The 23,181-nt window shown below is 43.0% G+C and overlaps 1 protein-coding gene across 5 annotated transcripts in view; it reads left to right on the top strand.

Annotated features, from left to right (window-relative positions):
• NUP93 (nucleoporin 93) overlaps positions 1-23,181 on the top strand; it is an 81,878-nt gene that overhangs the window by 30,923 nt on the left and 27,774 nt on the right. For 4 of the 5 annotated variants that reach the window (XM_055726674.1, XM_027813190.2, XM_027813191.2 and 1 more), the window contains 2 exons: positions 18,324-18,386; positions 20,724-20,852. In XM_055726674.1, coding sequence (XP_055582649.1) covers positions 18,324-18,386; positions 20,724-20,852 — 192 coding nt within the window. Of the gene's footprint in view, positions 1-5,257; positions 5,377-18,323; positions 18,387-20,723; positions 20,853-23,181 lie in introns of those variants that run through there. The other variant, XM_014284474.3, reaches the window with a different exon arrangement.

Genomic DNA, 23,181 nt, shown 5'->3' with positions numbered 1-23,181 from the left:
CCATTAACTTGGTGTGGGCCTCTGGGCAGCATTAGGTTAACTTCCTTGTCCTGTGCTTCCCTGTGTTCGGGAATGTGAGGGACGTGGGAATTCAGCCTCTTGTGAAATTGCATTAAGAAATTCAGTAGCTAGATGGAAGAATGCTGAAATGAAGGTGTGAATATCATTGACCATACGGCTCTGGTTTAATAGGCTGTGGGGCTGAGTGGATTTTGCCTGCCATGATGCTGAGGTAACAGTTTTATAAAAGAGGTGTTTTACTGTGGCATTGAGTTGCTTTCCTATGTGCAGTGCCTAACCTCCCAGGGAGAGCGTGCTTTTACCACTGAGCGCTGAATTTGGTCATGTCGGTGCTCGCAGTCATCTGCGAGAGGGATTGACATTCAGGGCTTGTATATAAAAAAAAAAAGGGGTTAGCGTTTTGAATTAAAAATTAACACATTCTCTGCATAATTACAGACTTACAGCACACACTAATGCTGTACAAAAGAGAGCTTTCCAGGCAGAGTTTAATGGCCCAAAAGTGGAGCCATCACTTCTTTCCACCCCTCCTTTTAAATTAGCATTGGCATGTTTGAAACACTCCTCAAAATTCTGCTGTGAAATAGCTGTTTGGCTTCCAGTTGTGTTTTGGTGGGGTTTTTTGTTGTTTTGTTTTTAAAAGGTGATTATTCTTTTTAATGCTAAAGATGGAAAGTGGTTTGCATATTCAGGGAACATTATAATTTTGAAAATAATCTCCTAGTAGATATTTAACAATGGCTTTGGGTAAATGGACACTTGTTGCGCTTTGTTTAAACGATTACATCTCAATTATCGCTTGATGGTGAGAGCATGGGTAATACCCTTGGTTCTTTGTTAAAAAGGCTCTCATTAAAACTGGTTCCTGCTCTTGCCTCTTGGATAAATATGGACATGAGGTAGTTCAGTGACACTCTGTCAAATTGCCGAATTGAGTGCAAGTTCCCCATTCATCCTGACAAATGATACCGTTAATTGGGGTGTGGGGTGCGGATGGCAGGAACAGGGCTGCCAGTGTTGGTGTTAATCCTCTCTGCTTGGCTGGGCTTCCCCCGCCTTTCCCCTGCTAGGGAGAGTCACTCTTCCAATTTTACGGGATTTGTATTTCTCTCTTTTATTTTTCCTTTTTCTTCCTCTCCCCCCACCCGCATGGTCACAAAAAGCAGTGCTTCTCAGTTGGTGCTGTCAGAGGTGTTTAACACTCTCTGCATTTACATCCTGCCTCTTGTCTGGTGCAAATTTAGCCCCAGAAAGCTGTGTTGAAACTTGGGTCTCCTTTGAGCTCTGTAATAAGCCAGCGACTCCCAGTCTGAGTGAGTTGGTGGGGTTTTTTTCCCCTGCAAGAGGATGGCTTTCTGTGATGATGTTACTGGAGCTGGTCATTTCCCACTTCGAGTTTTGACTCTGGAAAACTTGTGTTCTCATAGTCCATGAAAGTTAGCAGTTTGCCACAAAGCCCAGATTCCCTGCCAGGTGTGCCAGTAGCATAATGATACACTCAGCCCATCTGACTTTTTGCTTTGCACTGTTTACATGTGAATATAACCGTATTGAGGTGTTAGCCTGGATTTTCTTCCTGTCCTCTTCACCATGACCTGCTTGAATTGGACTCCTGAAATCTTTGGCTCCTCTTTCTGCATCCCTCTGAAGGGAGAGGATGAGTGTGCAGAGCTGAAAACAGAGGCGGCATGCTGGGTATGGCAGCCCTCCTTCTGAAGAGACCTAGCGTGTCATTAATGCTGGATAATCACCCTGCCAGCCTTGCGGAGAGGAAGGGAGCTAATGCTCCTTTAAGGCGCTCTCCAGACCCAGTATGACAGTGCAGTATTTGCTGCTGCTACAGCACTGGATTAAGCAGAGAAGGAAAGATTTTTGGGAAGGAGCTACCTATCGCTGTTTCAGCTCACTGCCAGCGGAGTCTCTTACTTTTGCTGGCTAATGCTTGCCCATGATAGCAGATGCCACAGCTGTGGGACTTCAAAAAAGAGCTAATACAGGAGCAGATCCAGGGATGCTGTTCATATTTGTCCCCTTGACCCTGCCTAGTGTAAGACTCTGAAAGAAAGGGGGAAGAGATTACAGTGACTGTAGACTAGCATTTTTAATGGGTTTTTCCTTGAACTTAAGGCAGGGGTGATAGTATCTTTGATTTTTGTAGTTATGGTGAAGGAATCCCCTTTGCGCCAGGGATGCAGCTATACCTGAGAGGGAAGGGGGTCATTGTGGACACGCAGAGATGGAGAGAGGGAGCGATCCTGACACAGAGGAGGATGATCATGCTCCGGTGGCTTCTGCATGATCTTTGCATCATCATCCTCTTAGGGATAGGATGCTTTCCACTTGGAAGGAGAGCTTGTATGGTTTTCTTTAGCTGTGGCCCAGCAGCTCTGAACAGGAGTTTTCTCCCTTCTCCTCCCACAGCCAGATTTGAGCGCAGAAGTGGTTGATGTGTGAGCTGACTGAACGCTCTGCTAAATTGATTGCCAGTGAAACAAATAGCAGGTCCGACATCTTAGCTGGGTTACCACTCGGAGTTGTTTACACTAACAGCCATTTGGGGTGAGTATTTCCTGTTCGTATCCTTCAAAGCTGTTGCTTTAAGAAATCCATAGGTAAGGAGTGACAGTGTTGTACTGAGCTGCACTGGAAAAGCTTTCACTGCAACATTGTGAGCTGGCAATGCAATACGTAAAACAAAAATTATATATAAGTAAACTCTGCTGATCTGTAATGCGTAGTTCTGCAGTTGGGAGTAGCTTCTGCAGTTACATTCATGGCCAGAAAATAACAGGGAACGTCTGTTGATAAGAGCAGCATCTTTAAAGTTGTGGCTAGAGGCTCCAGACGGATTATTACACTCCTGAAATCTGTGATGAGGCTACAGCCTGTCCTAAAGAGCTGGCTGTGTCTCCAGTTAGCTTTACCCATATTCAGGTTTGGTTAGAAAGCAAAAGCTGTATGTATCCTCTGTGCTCCTGGCTCTGCACCACTAGGGGTAGGTAGAGGGAGAAACCATCCAAAAATGGAGCACTGTGTGTGAGGCGAGTGGCAAGTTACTGAGGCGAGCGCTGCTGCAGGGATATCGCCAGGCATGGATGCTCGGAAATGCAGGAGGAATGCCAGAGTTAAATTAGTCCTGCAAATGTGTACCCTTCCTCTCTCCAAAAGGACTTGACTTGCACTCTTGGGTGTAGCTGGTTGTGATCAATGGTTTTCCCTGCAATGCAACTGACTGCGGTTTTCCTCTAAGAATGTCAGTGGGTTTGGACCTGTCTTCTCTTCTCATGAGACTCCTGGTACGATGATTTGGGTATTCAGTACAGCGTTCATTTGGTCACAAGCAGGGAGGGTTTGCTCCTTGCAGTGGTTTGAGGAAAATCACCCTTAGGATCAAGTTTGCTAGTTTCAAAGCCAGAATACTGTATTTAAGAGACTACTCTGCCACTTGTGAAGCTCAGAACTGTGCAAGGTGCCCAGTGATACCTTTGGGGTAGGTAAGCCTGAGTCACAGAGCACCTTCTACAGGCGTAACGGTGTTAATGGGAATTGCTTCCAAACCAGGGAGTACAACGTTACTTCAGAGGCTCATGGTTTTTCTCTGTATAAAATACCCTGCACCATTTTCACTGGTACTTCGTGTCCAACCAATACCCCTGCAGTGTTGTTTTAATTAAAACAGAAGTGGTAATAATGAATTGGTGGTATTGGTGGTGGTTCTGCAAATACATCAATGTTAATGCACAGTAAAATGCTCTCCTGATAGCTTTCTGTGCTTCATTAAATTAAATGTAGACATCCCAAGTCTAGATTTTTTGTGTGTACATGTGTTCGCAAATACAAGACGTACATTCTGTAAGCAGAATTACTGAATTGTGGAATGCAGTACTGTTGCAGCAGGGCTGTCATTCTGGGATTTAAAATGAAGCAACTTTGAATTTGGGAGTGTCACCAGCGGTTTGCAGGCGGACGGGAGCTGTGTTGGCACCGTGGGTTAAATGTGCACATGGGACCTGTGGAAGTAACTGCCTGATAGCGTTACGCTCATGTTTTGTGAAACACTTCTTCACCGTTAGATGTTTTGCGTACTAGCAAGTGCATTCCTTATTTCTTTGGTGCTTCTAATTTTTTTCTTTAAGATGGGGGTGGTCTGTTTCTCGATTTTTCTCTGGCTTTCTGCACTGTAATGATCGCACCATCACCTGACTGCTGGAATATACTGGCCTGACTTTAATCATCGGGTGACTGGCTCTTAGCATGGTTTCATCTCTGCTGTTTTACATCTCCCCTTGTAATTGCATGATTGCTTGCAGCATTGTTTTTCTATTGGTGACAATGAAAGGCACATGTTAGTATTTTATGTAACCTTATACTTTCTGTTTGATGTTTAAAGTGTAGGTGAAGAAGTAGTACTTTGCAAGTAAAAATCCTCTCTTTCTTTGTAAGCAGCAATTTTCACCCCTTGTGCAATCATCTGTTAGACAACATTATATATAAAAACACGTTGGTAAGTATCATATGGAGGAAGAGGTAGTCAGGCTAAGCCTGTATTAGTAACAGGGCTGCATTTCTGTAGTGCTGACAGTTTCATTGAGCTATGTATGCTCGCAATGAAATAACCTGTTCAGAGCTACAAAAGAGTGCAATGTTTAATGTAAATAGTATCTTAAGTCTTTTAACTACTAAATAACCAAACCCAGCAAAACAATAGAGAATCAAAGCTCCCCTTTAAAGAACATTGACACCAGTTAATATGCAGTAAAATTATTTGCCTGTACAAGTTATTTCAACAGCTCTGCAGGTCTAAAATGGCAGAAGCTTTCTGTTGCTGTATAAAAATCAAACTACCATTTATTTCCGCCTCATGGTATGTGCAAATTCATGCAGCTCAGTTAAGGGAATAGCTTCACAACTGGTGTTACAATCTGTGGCTGGAGTGCTGCATCACAATGCAGCAAATGCATTTTCCACATTAACCAAACATGACAGCTGAAACGATTATTAACCATGCAATATGTCGGAAGTCATCAAAAATTCACATCAGAGTAATTGCAGTGGCTCGGGGAAAAAAAAATAGTAGCATCTCTCTCCTCTTGCCTGCCTGCCACCTCACCCCCTCCTAATTCTTACATGGTACAGTCCGTTAACAATAAAATATCCTTCTGTAACCTATAAACTGTTACTCCCATCAGTTACTGGTTTCAGACTGATGCTTTCCCTAGAATCTGAATAAAGCACCACTGGGGGAAAAAAAAAATATAGATGCTTTACAGGCAGTGGTGTTCAGCCGTGGAAAGCAGCTGCTTTCTTATTGTCTTGCTGGACTCTTGACTGTCTCAGCCATTTCAGGACTTGCAGGTTTGATTTATTTTATTTTTTTTTAAAGATGAGAAAACTTGAGCATTAATACAGACAGATACAGCTGTGTAAGCCTAAATACCAGGCAACTGAAGTGTGGCAGTTACAGCCAGCATTAACAGGTTTGTAACTCCTCAGTACTGAGATCTACAGGTAGGAATGTATATATTTTAAAATATACAAAATGACGGTTAAAAGCTTGCTTTGATAAGAAAGAGTTTTCCTTCAGGTGTCTTCTGTGGCGGTTTTTCTTTGTGCTGTTGCTGCAGGTGGTTTAAATTTGTAGGTGAGTAATTAAAGAGAACAGGTGGGTAGTTTTGGAGAAATCATCCTTTGCTCACAGAAAAGAAACCTTCAGGTCTGTACCTTTACCTTCTAATATTCTTTGCTCGAGCAGCTGTTGGGTGGGGCAGTCCAGTGTCTGCTTTGGGTTTCAGTCGTGTTGCCTTTTTAAAGACCCTCCTGACATTGCTGACTTTGCTTTTCATTTAAGCAGAAATACAGTAGCATAACTTTCTGAATGCATTTATTCCTATTTTCTCTTCCCTAGGCTATGAAATGTCTATGGAAGTATTTTAAGTAAAAAAATAAAGGTACTACTTGATTATGTGATTTTTCTCTTAGTTTTCATTGTGGTGCAAAGATATTGGTCCACTCTTTCCTCTGTTCCTACAGATGCACTTGTGATTTATTTAGAAGACACGCTAAACTTTCTTTAATATTATTTTGAAGTAAGGGTTTCAAATGTGGGATGAAAATTAAAATAAGATAGAAAATATTTCTACTTTCCCAAAGTAAATGAGACACTTAGAGATTTGCTGCTTTTTTTTTTTGTGTTAGTTTCTTAAATGAGGTGGTGAAGTGTATTTGCTTAGTCAACTGGAGTTTGCAGCCTAGACCCCACCTCTCTTTCAAGTGAATAGGATACGTTATGAAAGGGGTTAAGCCAGTAAAATCATAGTAAAGGGAAGCAGCCAGGGAATTAACATTTATATAAATGTGGTGGCCATGACTAGCTGGGTGGGTGGCAGCTGATTTAATACTCTCAGATCCTAGGGACTCAGAGGCTGCATGCAAACTGGAAGCTCTGCCTGCCTTTGGTATGGGGACAAAAGTATAGGGTGGGTTGCTTTTTCTTCTTTCCTTTCAATTCTGTTTCTCTGTAGGGAGAAAAGCAGGTTAATGAAATGTGCTGTGCCGGGACGGCGGCTGGGCTCTTGCAGCACAGAATGACTTGCCTCCTTTGGGGCTCCCTCCCCAGATATTAAGGTGCCTATATGCCATCTTCTGCACTCTTATGTTGTCAACTGAGAAATGCTTAGAAGGGGAGACATGGGAACAGTGGCGTAGCATAGCCAAAAAGTTGCCTCTTTTAAACAAGATTACCTGTGCAAAGGGGGGACTCGCCACAAAAGCAGCTCAGCAAGAAATCAAGTAAAAGACAATGAAATGTGTGGCTTGCATAGGTAAAAAGATGGAGGAAGCCATCTCCGCTGACCCTGTATGGGAGACGGCTCAATTATCCTTGCAGTTAGTACAGTGTGGCAAATTATTTTCCTTTGTCTGAAGTGGGTGGGAGACAGAGTTCAACTAAGCTCCATAAATTAATGTATGGAAAAATGACAGAGCCACTGCAAGTAATAATTAGCCACAGGTCTCTTATAGCGGGGTTTTCCGTGATATCTGTTGGCAGCATCTGGACTTGGCATTTCATTTACATTAAAGTCCGAAAGCTGGTGTGCCGTGTTAACGCAACGCGCAAATAAAGGCATGCACTGCTAGAGAGTTCCTTAGCAAGGGTGGAGTACAGCAGGAGGAGAAAAATGGAAACCTTTTGTCTCTGGTGTATTCTCAGCACACTGGTCTCACACCCCAAGTCTGGAAAGTTTAAACCTTAGGTTTATTACACAATAGGAGGAATAAGCTGAAAAAGGATAAAGTGTTTATTATAACATAGCATTTGTTGCAGCAGAGAATTTAAAAACCTGTCTTTTTCGCCGAGCTTTCTAACATTTTAAAATATAAAATGTATATAACAGGCATATTCCAGACTTCTGGTTTTTATTTTAATGATCTGTAATTAATAATTCATAGGTAATTTAAATAATTAACTTTGTGAAATGTATCAGTAATGTAGTAAGGAAACACCATTTCTAAAGACCACGGCATGTTTAAAATGAGGATTTAAAGATATCATGACATGTATAAACTCCAAATTGCTTGCTTTCCGTGCCGGTAAAATATTTATATATTTTCTAAGGGACACGCTGCCATGTTGAAAATACCTATTAGGTGAACAAAGTAGCTATGATTTATTTACAAATACTTAGGAAGAATGGGCTAGCTAATTTGGGCTTGCTTGTCTAACTTGGATGATTTTGCCAAATCATGTCATGTTATTTAAGAAGGCTGAACTTCAAATATGCTCCTTTTCTTGAAATTCCAGTGTGTATTTTTTTTAAAAAAAGCTTATATTCCTCACACTACAATGCGTGTGGTCTTGGCTCTTTCTTTGTAGCGTTAGCCAGCCACTATCAGCGAAATAAAGTAGATTTAACTTTGGAAAGGTTTTCTTTCCCCATGTGGGTTTTACTGGGAGACTTCAAATTGCAATATAAATATTATGGGAAACCCCATTGTGGAGGTGCGGCACTAAGGAAAGCCACCTATGCTGGGGTTTAGGATTTGCATCTCGGTTTAACTTGGTTATCGCATTTAAGTGCTGACGGGATTTTGATGTCTCTGAACCAGGCGTTGTCCCTTCGAGGCAGTGAGCGTTTGGTGCATGCATCACTTTGTGTCTGAAATACAGATGGAGGCTGGAAGATTTTTCCCTTGGCTTTTTTTTTTTTTTTTCCCCAACCGAATCATAAAGATAACTAGTGCTCCCGAGGAACGTTCAGGAAGGTGGTACGCAGGCTTTCAGCTGTGGGATGGGGGCATAGCAGCCAAAATCCTTCTGCTTGAATCAGCCTGAGAACAGGGAGAGTGTCAGGCTCAGCACTGCCAGGCTCACTGCTTGCACCCAGAGAAGGTAGAGAACCAATTTTTTTCATTACTTTTTTTTTTTCATACAGTTTCAGACTAACTTGAAGGCATTTAACTGTTTCTATGCATCTGAGATTGTGAAGGAAGAGATGTGCAAATCCCGATAATGTTTTTGCTTACCATAAAAGCCTGAGAACATCCCTGCTTCTCACAAACAGCAAGGTTATGTGCTCCCAGGCAGACAGGCAGAAGGATAAAACACTCACAGGGGTGGGGAGACTGAAGGATTGCACTAAAATTTGCAGAAGTGGGTTAGAGGAGACTTGGGTGTTCATGACTAGTAGGTTTGTTTAATAATTTGTCCTTCTTACTGGTGTTCCATCAGAAATGTGTCAGTTTAGGCTGGGAAATACTTCCTCAACTGACAAGGATGATGGCAGTTTGACTTTTGGATACAATCCTGAGAAATGAATTTTCTGCCACCAGGTTAAATGGGTTATTGTATCTGCCTATATGTTGATGCTAATGTACAATTCATCCAGCGACAGACACTGCAAGCTTGTCAGCACACCTCCTTTATGCCTTTTTCTTTCCTTTTCAAACTACTCCCTTATTACCTAGTGTGTTCTGTGGTATTCGGAGAGAAGCCTATCCTCTCTAACAGGGCTGGACACTCCTCTTTCCTTGGCTTTATGAATTTTTCGTGTGGTGCTGACGGATTTCCAGTGGCTGGTGTCTCAGCTTACACCATCTCAGGAGACCCCTCGCCAGCTCTCAGTACAGTAAATCGAGGTGTGGTCTGCAGTGGCAATGGTGTGCTTCATCCCTGCCCCTGCCATGCAAGGACGTGACACGGGCAGGAATTCAACAGCCAGGTTTTATTTGTCACTGCATTATTTGAGCATGGTTTCCTCTTAGAGGGGGAAGAACGCACAGCTACTTCTCGAGAAAATGTGGAGTAACCACGATGCTAAAATGGCAGCGAAAGAAATAAGAAAATGGCGTCATCATTGAAATTAGTTTCGATGGCTTGATTTGAGGGTGTCCTGCTTGGTGGGAGAATGTTTTCAGCAAGAGGTATTATTACATTACAGGCTTAGTTATGACTATACAATGAAGATTTTAAAATCATTTAAATCTGTAGTTTTTTTCTCTGTATTGCCTTAGAAAGCATGATGCCAGAGAGGCGGATATAATAGCTTATTCCAGTGGATGATCGGAAATTTTCTTTGTTTGCATGCATTAATATTTTTAATACAGGATTGCATTGTGGATCGCAAGCCTACTGGAATTACCTCATGATTTGATTTAATTTATACTAAACTGCAAAAAAGAGGTAGAGCCCTGAGTTTTGCTTTCATTGTGAATCTCTTGATGCGTTTATGTTTTTTGTAGGGTTGTATTTTTTTAATTGGGATTTTAATACAAGGACATTTATAGCGCAGGGGAGAGACTGTGGCCAGTCATCATAGCACTGAGCAAAGCCCCGCACCAAGGTCATCCCCCTGCATTTAAAAAATCTTAAGGGGGGAAAAAAGATAGCCACGCTTTTGGAAACTTGATGAACGAGCTCAGATTCTAGACTGTGTGGTTCATTTGTTCTGTGCTGATCCGTTGCTGATGGTAAAATGCCGGTGCCAAAGGAGATGGGCTTCCTGTGGGTCCTGCCACTGGTCCTACTGGCCTGATCTGTGCGGAGGCTTCCCTAGCGCAAGAAGCTTTATTCCAAGAGAGGTGACGCTGCATTTAATTCCTGTTGTGACATTTGGGTTTCTTAAGACAAATGGAAATGCTGTTTGGGATGCTTTCAGGTGCTATGTACCAATGTTAGCCAGCTGAACAAGCTCTTTCTGGTGGCTCTGAAGTAACATCTCCTGCTGCTGTAACTGGCTCCAAGAGTCTGTCCACCTTCCCTCTCTAGTTCAGATATATTTATTTTTCTTGGTTTTTTCCCTTCTGTTCTTTGCATGACCCCTAAGCAGGTTAGGGTTCTTCAAGATTTTGTTTTGTTATTGCACAGATCTCCTTGGTGCTTTGTAGCTTAGGTAGGACCCTGGGATTCTTGTTGAACAGCTCCCAGATGCATTGTAGGGAGAAAGAAAATGAGTAAAAGCCTGGGGAGGAAGAGAGGATCACTAGAGAAAGTAGCACTGTTGCTTACGCTATTTTTATGTTGCATTAACAATTGCTGTCAAAAATGATCTGTGCAGTGGAGGCCGATAATTATATGTGGAACAGAACCTCATTCTGAGCAACTTCGCTGTAAAATTTTAGATTAAAAAAGGTATTATCTTAGTTTTGTGCCATTGAAGTGTTTGTGACTTTGAAAAAAGCCTCCTAAAACCACTTCTAACAGCATTCCCGTGCTCTGTACAGCCCAACATGACATGGCAAAGATTTTTAGAGCCCGAGAATGAGAGACTAATTGGTGTAATTGAACTTATTTTGGTTTCACTCTGAAGGGGAAAGACACAACAAACAGTATGGGTAACTACTAATATTTCGATAATCAGCAGCACTGTATAAGTAATATATAAATTACATATGTTGCAATGGTTGATATATTTTGGTGGGTTCTAGAACAGTGTCCTAGTTCACTCAATGTAATCACTATGCTTGGGATTGTTAAATCTTGCAAACTTCTGACTTATTTTGTAAGATCTTAAAATGCGTAGGAACACTGCAGTGGATTTCTGTGTTGTGTTAGGACTTAAGCCACTTGTAAGTACAATTTTAAGTGAAATATTGAGAGCTCATACTGCCTGAAAGCCTGAACTTGCTGAGCACACTATGTTGAATTAGAAGAAACTAAAATTGAACGGAGTCACGTTTCCCCAGCAGCGATGATCTGCTTATACGCAGAACAAGCAGTGCCGTGTAGCAGAGAGAGTTCAATTTTGAGGCTGCTGTGTGAGTGCCTGGCACAATATTCCAGAGAAAATCTGAGCAGTGGTATTTATCTAGACATTTCCAGTGGGATGAAGGTGTGCTCCCTGTCTGTGTCATGGTAAAGGTTGCTTGTATCTGCTGCAAACACCTTGCACTCTCCTTGATGGCCGCATGCTGTAAACGTGTTCCGGAGGACTGCGGTTGGGTGTGGGATGTGATGGTGCCTCTCAGTGCTGGGGGGTGGTTTGGTATTAGCCTTCCCTGCTTAATGGATGGTCTCCTGGCTGAAGCAAGAGCCAAGAGGTATTTGTAGTTCTTCCCTCGAAGCCTGTATGTCTGAGGAGCCCATTTCCAGTCTTCACTTGCCAGATCCAAACGGTCCCAGCAAGGGTCAAAGAGCAGGCACCATCTGCCCCTGCTTCTGTTAAGAGCTGATCTGTGATTTCCTGAGGAGCATGTCTTTCAACAGTTTGAGTTTTTCCTGTCACGGCTAGAAGGAATAACGGTATTTATCCAACACAGCAAAATCCAGTGTTCCTGGATATGGTCTGAAGATTGCTGTGAAAACTGCATGAGTTTCACAGATCAAGTAGTCTAAAACAGTAAAATAATACCAAGAAACATACTAGATTTGTTGCATTGCTGGCACTAACCTATGCCAGAGAGCACTTTGTAAATATTTGCCGAAGGCTTGCTCTGCCACACAGATTAAAGGCCGTATTCAACACGGAGCACATCAGTGGCATGCTGATGGTGGGGCAGCAGGGAAGCCCTGCTCCTGCCCCAGAGCTAGTCTCCAGCGAAGGTTGCTGCTGTGCATCTTCCATAGTGCACCCAACCTGTCGAAGGCGACTTGCAGGCAAATGGCGGTGCCCCTTCCTCCTGCCATGCGTGCTGCGGCCCGTTGGGCATGCGCGGGGAGTTGTGCGCGTTGCCTGCGTGCACAGGCTCTAGCACTGTGTGCGTTGACTCGTGCTGCCGCCGGAGTGAGGTCTATCTTGCTGCTCCTCCATCATGAAAGGAGACAGTATTGCAGCTCTGCAAAATCTGATTTTGCCAGAGCAGAAAGCTGCTTTAAAAGAAGCGAAATAATCTGTAAAATCGTTGGCAGTCATGCAGTGCAGCAGAGATTAGGCCTGGGTTTGTATATTTTAATGACTTACTGCCACTGAAATGCTATCTGCTTGCAGGGTGGGGAAGAGCCCTCCTGCCTTGGCTTTCAAACCGGTTAATGTAAGTATTGCCTACAAGCATGGAGCACAGTCACAGTGTGTGGGGGGAACATGGTTCAAGACGCCTGCGAAGGGCAGGTAGTGGATCAGGAAATCTTCCCCAGGCCCAGTGTTTGGCTGTATTAGCAGTTTTGTGTTACAGCTATTAGTCTGCGTGTTTTTCCCTCTTAAGCTTCAACATGGTTGTTGCTTTGGAAATCTCTGATGCAACAACTGGCTCTTGGGTCTTAGCAAACTGTAAAACCTTCTGGGTTTTCCCTGCTTTTTTTCCTGTTTAGTCAACAGTGAATTAATTTTTTAGAAAAATGTTGCAGGATTTCCCATTCTAAGCATGATGGTAAGGAACTTGAGAAATGCATATTGTAGTTTGACAAGCCCAGCTGTCTTAGGCTAGGAGAATTTTGTATTGCTAGATCCCTGAACTGAACACGGTATAGAGCTGTGGGACAAGCCTCATCAGACCTTTCCTTTCAGTGGACCTTTGTGTGTGTGTACAATGATTCGTTCCTTGTCTCTCACACAGCTTTGAAGTGATTATGACTGGTAAATCACCCTTCCTGGGGTTCTTTTCCTCTCTGAGGATCTCTGCACTTGGGCCCTCAGTCTGCTTCAGCCCCGTAGCAGTCTTGCCATCTGAAGTCCTCTAAGGAGAAAACCAATTTCACAAATGCTCTTAGCTCATTGCGTTTGGTAGCTGACCTTTGGGCAGCTGCCTGGCTGCTTTGAAGGACGCTGCATTGCACGGTCCAAGGTACGTAGTGAAGCCGCATATCTGTGTGGTTTTAGGAAAAGCTAATGCTTTCTACAAAACAAATCTTACGACACCTACAGAAGCTTCCAAGAGACACTGGTGTGATGCTGCAGAAGAAGAATCTTGATAGAGAAAAATATTGCCCGTCCTACACTGGCATGTCCCCATCCTCAGGAATACATTACTTGGCCACGCTGTTGCTTACGGGCCCATTGGCATACCAGTGTAAAGCCAGTCAGCAAGCACTGATGCTTGTGTCAGCATAAACAATAATTTGGATTATATGTTATTGCTTTTTTTAGTATAGTCTGTTATTGTGGCAGTGGGTTTCAGGTAGTTTTGCTTCGTTTTCTGTTTCCAGAGGGAACATGGCCAGGAGGGCTGTGCCAGGGTGCAGCACCCTGGGAATGTGCTCAAGCCGTGTGCATGTTTGCAGTAGGATTGTGTTTAGCAAATTGTTTCTTACAATTGCTAGTAGATAAATCAGGTGCTTTATCTGGAGCAACTGTTCCCAAACTGTTGCCAAAGAATGATTTTTGTTAACCATATAATCATCATCCCTGCCGGTCCTTTGCAGGATTCACTGGATCAACTGGAAATCCAGCTCTTGGAAATATTTTAATCAAAGAGCAATTGACTTGAAATGGCCCCAGATTGTTCATTTCATTTTCTTCTTTCTTCCCCTGCCAGTGAAAAAGTAAGCATTGCTGTCAACATCCAAGGCCTCCGTATACTATTTGGCAACATGCGCCTTCTCTTGACAGCTTGAATACTAAGATCAAGTATTAAAAGTATGGCCTGGCTGATGGAAGTAATTAAGAGACTTCTATCAGCCAGGAAAGAGTTTACTAACCTCATTTACTGCGGTAAATGGAAGAGACTTTCAATCTCCTGTCAAAAAGAGGCCATCAGTGCATGCATGCCCTTTCGTACTGATAATGAATTAGTTACTGGAACACTTTCTTGCTGGAATTCAGGCTGGAGCAAGGCAGGTGCCAGTTCCTGTCACATCAGCCGATGTCAGGCAGCGGTTGCCCAGGATGAGAAATGACAGTGGAGCAAGGAGCACGGTGAGAACAGGGAAGTGGCGCGGCCTCCCAGGGGTCCTGCCCCTCCACTAGTGGGGCCACTTGTGCAAACCATCCTGGAGTGAGGCGGAGCAGAGGGGGGAACATGTGAGAGGAGAGGATCAGACTGGAATCCAAGGGGTAAGAGATCCAAGACGAACTGGAATGTACTGGGGAAAAATACAGAGAGACAGTAGATGTGTAAGAATAAGTGGGACTAGCTGGAAAATGGGAACCTGAAGGTGGGAGAGTGGGTGTATTTCTGTGCCTGGGTCCCTGTTTTGCAAACACCATCTCATCAGATACTGTACAAATGGTGTGTAGGAAATGTTCAGCAGTGTGTGTTGCAGAGAACCTGCAATGGAGAAGAGTTGGACTGCTTCCGTTCCAAACTAGACACAGGAATAATGTGTGGGAGTTCCACAGTAACAGAGAAAAAATTTAAATGCCACTCGCTGAAACAGGACAGCATGGCATGACGTTAGGGCTCTAGGAGCTTTTTTGTGTAAACCTGCCTTGGGGAAATAAGAGAAATTTTAATTTTCAAGCAAAATCCAGGCTAAGTTGGGATCCCTGTGACGGCAGAGCTTGTGCATGAACTGCAAGGTGAGGATTTCACCTCTGAGGTTTTAGTGATGCTCATGTTAGCTATTCCTATCTTTGCCATCTGCCGCTGTGCAATAGCCCTTTGTCTCCTAACAGTATCTCTGTTCTCCTCCTGCTTCTCTCTTTGGATACCAAATAGGAAGCAGTGTCTTACTGCTCGTTGTACAATCAGTAGCATCTCCCCCGAGAGGGCAGCTCCTTCGATAATGGGTCGTGTACTCCCTGCACGTGCCAAATGCTGTACCTCTGTATCCTTGTTACAGTCTGCAAGCGTTCGTGGCAAAGTCAAACCTTGCCTCTGGGACTGCAGAAAGCTTTTAGGACAGATGTAACTCGGTGAGCACAACCGACGCTGTTCGAGGCCCAGACTTAAGAGATAAGTGAACCCTTAAAGCTGTTATGTGGCCTGGGATTTTTGAGGACCAAAACTCTCCAGCGTAAAGCACCTCTCTTCCATCTTTCTTCCCATCCTTGTTCCAGAGAGCTCTGGGGTTTTTTTTATGGCAGGTGAATGTTTGTGTGCATTTATATACATCTGTGAAATGCAAATGTCCGGTGTCCAAACCTAGTGCACCACTAGGTGGCAATGCAATGAATCCAGGGAGTAAATACCGTTAGAGCAGCTGTGGGCACTCCTCACTTTCTTAACATGTGCAATTATGGCCACCAAAGCCTAGAGTGATAACCCCAGGGGCTCTTGTTTGGCCAGACTAAGCAGAAGCAGTCTCGGGAGCCCCAGCATCAGCTACTGAAACTCCTTCTTCTGAGGTTTAACAATTAGCCTGTAATTAACTGAAGCAGCAGTTGTGATGCTACAGTCATAATGGTTAGCGCGAGGCATAGGGCGGCCTTTTTTTAAATGTACCTTTCCTCAGTGAGGCATTACAGATATTATTTGGAATGTGTGGGGATTTTTGTTTGCTAAAGCAGTAGTTTTTGAGATTGAAAAAGACAATTATCATCTCTCCTAATTGGCATTTGGTGTAATGTAATCCCTTAAACGGACCTAGTGAACTCTCTGGGAGCTGGGAGGTTTCATTAAGCAAGATACTCAGCCTGGATTTACTGACTTCAAGGGAAGTTCAAGCACATCTTAATTTACTCTACTGATTGCTGTCATTGCCACGCACCTTTCTAGGCAGGTTCATGCTCAGTTCAGGGCACACGTTCCCTCCGAGGAGAAAGGGGAGGACCAAGGGCAGTAAGGTAGGACTTGTGTCTCTCGGGGCTTTCAGGAGCCCAGTACTCGCAGAAGCAAGCAGAGAGCCAGGGCACCCAGGACCTCTGCAAGCTGTGGTGCCTGCCTCGGTGTGCCCAGCACCTTCCATCACATTCACATAGCAGTAGGTCTGCTTCTTAGAGGTGGTGGGCTTTTTTTGCCTGTAAAATTAGCAGCATTTTTAGGGTACGGTAAACACAGCGTGTTTCTCTGCAGCGTCAGATCCCTACCATCGGAAACGTGGCTGTGTCTCCTGCTCGTAGGTTTGTGCTTTGAAGGTCTAGAAGCACTGCTTGTTATAATTCCAGATAATTTTCTCCAATTTAGGTTGGAGGTGGGGAAATAAATAAATAAGAATAAAAAGTAAAAAAGAACTTGTTGCCTTCCCAAAGTCCTTCCATCCGTGCAGATATGGACAAACTTTACAAAGCCATGTCTCTAGCTCTCTGGCGCGGAGCCGAGATTGGGTCTTGGCCCAGTTAGGTGACTGCGGCAGCCCTTGCCTTGGTGACAGCTGCTGTAATAGTTGGTCCCCAGACATGTGCAAGGATCTGGATTTAGCTTCCCTTTTTCAGATCGCAACTGCGTTTCCTCTGTGGGCATTGTCTAAAAATAAAGCAGGCCATGGCGGGCGATGAAATGAAGAATAGGCTGTGTGGAAGTGGCTGCTCTGTTCCATATGTAATTCTGGGGGGACTGTCGCACGCCTGTCTCGGGAAGATGGCAGTTGGTTCTTTATCTGGTGTACAGAAAGGGGTCACGTTCCTATTTCCAGCTGAAGGGGGTCACAAGCTGTCCTGTACTGTAAATGCTTGTTCTACATATTTCAGAAGGGAAGGGTGCAGTGTCCTTTCTTTCCATACTGGTGCTGTGCAGCCGGAAGGCAGGCAGCACACCTCTGCGACAGAGTCTCCTGCCAGATTTCTTCAGCTGGGGCAGATTTCAAACCCTCCTCATCTCCCAGTGTAAGGAGCAATCTGTGATACCTGTGGTTGCGTGTAGGACTCCTGCAGGACTGTTTCGAAGAGCTACCATAAATATATTTTCCCCAAAGGTCAAAATCCCTGTGACAGCAAGTTTCTCTCCTGCTACAGGATCTCTGCTCCCCTGGAGATCCTGGGCTCTACCTAGGTTGTTTGGATTGATACCAGTACTGTCAGATTGTTGGGGCAGGAGCTGTTTTTTTGCAGGAAAGTGTGGGGAACAAAGGGCACAAAAGCCTTCTGATTCCTGACAAGTTTGGTCGGACACAGCTGCAGTTGTGTATCCTCACTGGAAAAGCCTGAAGTGTGGTACATCGAATTCCCACTCCCTGGGTTTGTTGGTGGCTCTTAATTCTAGAGCTGTGGTGTAAGTGTAAAGACTCTTTAAGATACTAGCACTTAACAGAGTTGATGATGTTGTAGTTGATTACTTCAGAGGGAATCAAAGGTTCTTTTCCTTTTCTGTGATTTGAATAATGATTAAGTTGAAGTCCAGGAGCACAGATCAAGTTGGTTTGTTGTTTGGTTTGTTTGGTGAGGTAACAGTGAAAATGCAAAACATATTTGAGATAGGAGTTTTGATATACTCGAAATTAAAAATGCAATTCCTATGTATTTTACCCAGTTAAGCTGTATGTGTGGATAGAGGCTGTGTGGTAAACTTTTCCTGTATGCTCTCCAACTGTTTAGTTACTTTCATTCTTCCTCAACTGACTATTTTTAAGGCTCTTTTTCACAGTTCCTATCAGGCCTCCGAGAGCTCTACTCCTGCCTGAAGCTGCCAAGTCAAAACCTTTTTTTTTTCTCCCCCCCCCCCCCCCCCCCCCAACACACTCAACTTCAACAATCTTATCTTGGCTTATCGCTCCTACCAGCTTTCATCCTAGCTCCCTCAAATGGAGAGCAAGAGGAAGCAGCTGCTGGGACACAGAGATAAAAGAGAATAGAAGCAGGACATTTCACTAGGATTTAATGCATATTAAAACAGGGGATTAATGTATTTTCATTTTCACATTGCTCTGTATGGGCATCTTGCTGTACCTTTGGTGAAGTAAAGTGACCTTTAAACTTCTCGGGAGTGGATTGGAGAGAGCTCTGAGCACTTCCCAGAGTTGAAAGAGCTGAGTACTACAATATGTATCTGATGTTCGTGCAAGGCTGGCTTTTTTTTTTTTTTTTTTTGACTGAAGCTCCGTTTCTCCTTTTCTGCAGGGATTCCTGAAGAATGAAAAAGATAATGCATTGCTGTCAGCCATTGAAGAGTCTAGGAAGAGGGTAAGTTAGAAGCAAGCACCACTTTTTCCTTTAAAAAAAAAAAAAAGGCAAGGGGGAAACTAATAAATTAGATATTTAATAAACTAGTGGAATTTAAGAGGAATGTGTTGAGAATATAGAAAAATTAGACATTAGAAAATGCTTGCTTAGAATTTCTGGAAGAAATACTAGTCAGTTGTATTTCAGCTGCAGTATTCTGTAGGGTCAGGAGGCTCACAGTGTTAAATCTGTTTGAACAGAGAAGCTGTTGTTCTTAAGACACAGCACACTCGCTCCAATCCTCTCCATGTCAATGCTGCCTTTTCTAGAGGTGATAATGCCTAGGACATAGGGTTTATTTCCTTTTGTGCTCTGAGTGATGCCTTGTACACTGACTTCCCATGCAGTGGTGACATCCAGTGTATTTATTGTAGCTGTTTCTACAGGTTGCAGGAGTTGTTGAAATACACGTGACCACATTCAGGCCTGTGCAGCCAGAATGCTGCAAGATTTAATTCTTGTGTCTGTAGAACAGCCCAACACCATATTGCATCACATTGTCCAAAGGAGATCTCTTGTGCAAGGAAAAAAACCCCAGGTTTTTTTAAGCAGTACAATGGAAAATGCTGCAGTAAGAAAGTAAGAGTGATGGCTTAGGCTCAGGGTTTGCCAAGTCCTGTTTTCTTCCCTTGAAAGGGACTAGTACTTAGAGAGTCTGTAAGAAAAAAATACAGAGTTAGCCTTCCCCCATTCATCTCCTGTCTCTTCACCTCCAAGCAAGTAGTTGTTGTAAAGATTTTTCTGAGCTGGAAGTTGTTTTGTGATGTGAAATTCATCTGATCCTGTTTCTGAATCTATTTATGCTTTTGGTATCTGTCGTGTTCTGGGGCAACGATTTCCACAATTGAATTATGCAGTGTGGAAAAATGCTTCCTGTTGTTTGTCTTAAAACTGCTGCTTGGAAATGTCACTGCATGCTTCCTAGTGCTTGTGTTACAATTGTTTCCCCCCATGTACACTTGGGGCATCGGGTTTAGAACTGAACCTGTGTTTCTTTCAAATGATGAGAAACAGTACTTAAGCATTATTAAATTATTTTAGTTACGTATAATTATACTGTAATTATTGAAGCATATTTAAAACCCTGTTGAAATGATTATAGTGAAGGTAAAGTTAAGACCTGTATTCTACCATGAAAGTATAAAGTGAATTCATCTGATAAACCAAAGAATCACAAATCTTATGCTCTAGTTACAGGCATGCACCATAATTGTTTGCCAAATGTCACTGTCTTTTATCAACTCATTTATAACTGGGGAAAGTTTTGCCCCTTAATTAGCAATATCCTAACAGTGGGCTGTAATAAGATGAAAAATTTACTCTGCCGACCAAGACATTGTTGTGTATACTGCAGCAGCACAAAGCTATGTGAAAGGCAGAGAAGGTTGGGAAGGGGAAGGAAGTGGAAGATCCAGTACAGCCAATTCTCTGTTTAGAATTAGTAGAAACACTATTTCCTGTGCTGGTATACCTGAGGCTGCTAGCTAGCATCATCCCAACAACAACAGGAAAAGTAGTGAAGCATCTTCTTTATCCTAATGCTATTGCCAAAGTAAAGAATATTGTGGGGAAAAGCGGTTTCCTTCCATGAGTTCCCTGGTTGGATCTGAAGGCGCTGTAGCACATCAGCTATTTTAAAGGTAAAAGGATCGGGTTTTTTGTGGGATATGATTTTTCTATGTGCTTTCCTGGATTATGTTCCTGAAGAGAGTTTCTGATTCTTTGGCACTGGTTAATTTTATTTAATGTTTTTATTTTTATTTTATCATATTTCCCATTTAAAAGAAAAACATACTGGTAAAGACCTGAAAATGAAATACGGGCAATAAACACACAGCTCTGTTAAGAATGCAGTAAGTCAAACCCTTACAGCCTCCAGGGAGGTGAAAAGCTAGTTGCCATTAGAGAAGTTAGTCTCAACAAATGGCGCGGATCAGTGATGACCTGGATATTGTGTGCATGCTGCCAAATTAAAGAAAGAAGCCTATCGATTTCCAGCCTGCTAAGTTTGTGTGTATTGCAGTACCATGGAAGAGACACAGATTCTCTGCTTTACCAGCTGGGAGTATGTGAGAGTTGTCTTAATTCTGCACACACCTGCTTTCTGAATCCCCTCGTACCTGAACAGGAAGTCTGTTAAAATAATATGCAGCACATCATTAGCTCTTGAGGGCTGACCTGGTTGCTTCATCTAGTTGCTATTTTCTGTTTCATTTTTAAGCTGGTCTATTAATAGCAGAGCTAGGCTGTTTGGTGTTTCTGTATGTTCCTTAGCTCTTTGTTGTTCTTCACCAACAGACTTTTGCTATGGCTGAGGAGTATCACCGAGAATCGATGCTGGTTGAATGGGAACAGGTGAAACAAAGGATTCTTCATACTCTGCTTGCCTCAGGGGAAGATGCTCTTGATTTCACCCAGGAAAATGAGGTATCTCTGTCTTTCTAAACACTGTGCTCACACACGGCATGTATGCTACTGGCACTTCAGCACTGCTGAAACCACCTCTGCATTATTCTATGGCTTCAACTATGGAAATGAGAAATGCCAAATCTCTATTTAATTCCAGAATGGCTGTGAGTAGCAGCATGCTGTCTAGCAAAATATCAAACCTTGATGATTGTTTTTATTGACTGATGGGTACAGGCAATGGAGCCCCTGTTGCTGAAGCTATGTTTTAAGCAACATATGTGCAAGCTGGGAACTTAGTCACATTAACACATATTAGGTTAATCTATCCAGGGGACAGAAGACACATTGGGGTGAACTTCACTTTCAGGAAATCTTTGCAATACTGAGGAGACCAGACAGTTTCTCAGGTGCAACTCTGCTCATTCATGGGTCTTAAGGCAGCTCTTTCCCTGATCGCTGTGTGCTAGCCACGATTTATGGCTTTTCTTAGGAGGCTGATGGAAGTCAGGTTTCTTGGCAAAACCAGATCAGTACTCTTAAAAAAAAAAAAAAAATAAAAAAAAAATATGATGCTTTCCTTTTTACCTTGCTGTCTCATGCAGTGCAGGTTAAAATTTTGTGCTGCTAAGACCTCTAGTGTTCAGCAATTCGAAGTTAATCCAGTAGTGACCAAATCCTTTGGACAAGACTGACCCTGTGTTTAACATGTGAAGGTATTGATGAGCAACGTAAAACATTCCTTATCTTCTCTTACAACTTAAAATTTGACAGTTTGTTCTCTTACAGACAATGCTACAGTTACCTGAGTAAAGCACAGTTAGGTGCAGAGTTGTGGGAACTCCACCCCTCTGAGTTAGAGGCATCAGACCTCAGCTGAGATCCCTGAAGCACAAACCCCTATCACAGCCCCTCCGCAATGCTCCATGAAGACTGTAACCTTGAGAGGAGAGGTGATAGGGGTGGGGGAATACAAGCTGCTGTGCTTTCAGGCCAGAAAACAGGCCCAGTTTTTTATAGCCATGTTCCTCACCCCTCCCTTTAAAAAAAAAAAAAAAAATTCTTGTTCATTGGCATGACTTATAGAGCTGTGAAGTACATTAAAATAAAAAAAGCCCTTGGTGTTAATGGGGTATGACCTGTATAGGGATTTGGAAATAATTAAAGTTGTTAATGAAAGGTCCCTTTCCGATTACTGTTCTTTTAAATATAGGTTAATCCCAGTTAGCATACATATTTTTATAGAAGCTGCCTTCCCCAGAAAGTATTTTACTGATACTTTACTGTGACTTCTCAGAAGGTTGTCCAGCTTTCCAGTATTAGAAATACTAAAAAATGCAGGCTGAGTTCATTTAAAACTAGGAACAGCTATCCTGTTATTTTAGGATGTGAGTCTGAAGACTTGGCAGCTATTCTGATAGCTTGTAACATCATTGATTTGTGTGTGAGTTACTGGTATGGGGTTTTCCTTTTGAACTGTGGATATTAACTGCTAGGAAAAGCAATTTAATAACCTACTCTGGAAAGGTAAATCCCCTTTTCTGGTGTTACAGTGTCAAATGGACCCTACCCCTGGTCCATGGCGCTAGAGATGCCAAGCATCAAATTGGTGGGAGGGAGCAGGGGAAGGGGGAGGGAACCCCTCTAATGTATTTCATGAATGAGTTTAAAGACTCAATATACACTATTGCTCAGTAATGCTCCACTCTCCGTTTCAAAGCACTTGTAGTATCAGTATGTCATTTCAAGAGCATTTAAAATCCTTGATATATTCTAGTCTTAGCCTCAAGAAGTCAAAGGTCTTGAGGTCTGAGAGGTTTGAAGTGCATCTACTGTGTTAAAAGCCTGTTATCTAACCTCCCCACAGCAGGTTGTTCTTCTAAAGCCTTGTTCCAGTCAAATAAGTTTTTTGTGTGTTTGACACAAACAGACACAGCCTGTAGAATATAGTAGAGGTTTAATTGATATCCTCTGGAGATGGAGAATCAACTGAAAAGGCACAGATCCAAACACAGCAGGGGGCTGGTCTGCCTGCGAGCCAATTCTCAAGCTTTGGGCAAGCTAATTTGGGCAGAGTGAAATACCAACACATTATTCATGGAAATAAGACCAATTAACAGGCAAAGCTCATGATTCAAAGAACCTAGCGCAGGACGTGCCATTAGGGTTTTCTGCTCCCCCTTGTCCTCCAGCCTGGCCTTCTTCCTGTAAGGGAAAAACAGAGCTAATAAAAAGATGCTTCTTGGAGGAAAACCTGAGTTTTGTTTTGAAAGTATCGAACACCTACGCTATCAAGGTGTTTGTTCCGAGTCTTGTTCCACTAGGTGCTGAGGCATTTCTTTTGTCCTGT

The sequence above is a fragment of the Falco cherrug genome, chromosome 14, assembly GCF_023634085.1.
Source record: "Falco cherrug isolate bFalChe1 chromosome 14, bFalChe1.pri, whole genome shotgun sequence".
Taxonomy (NCBI): domain Eukaryota; kingdom Metazoa; phylum Chordata; class Aves; order Falconiformes; family Falconidae; genus Falco; species Falco cherrug.
This window is presented reverse-complemented; position numbering and strand designations above follow the sequence as displayed.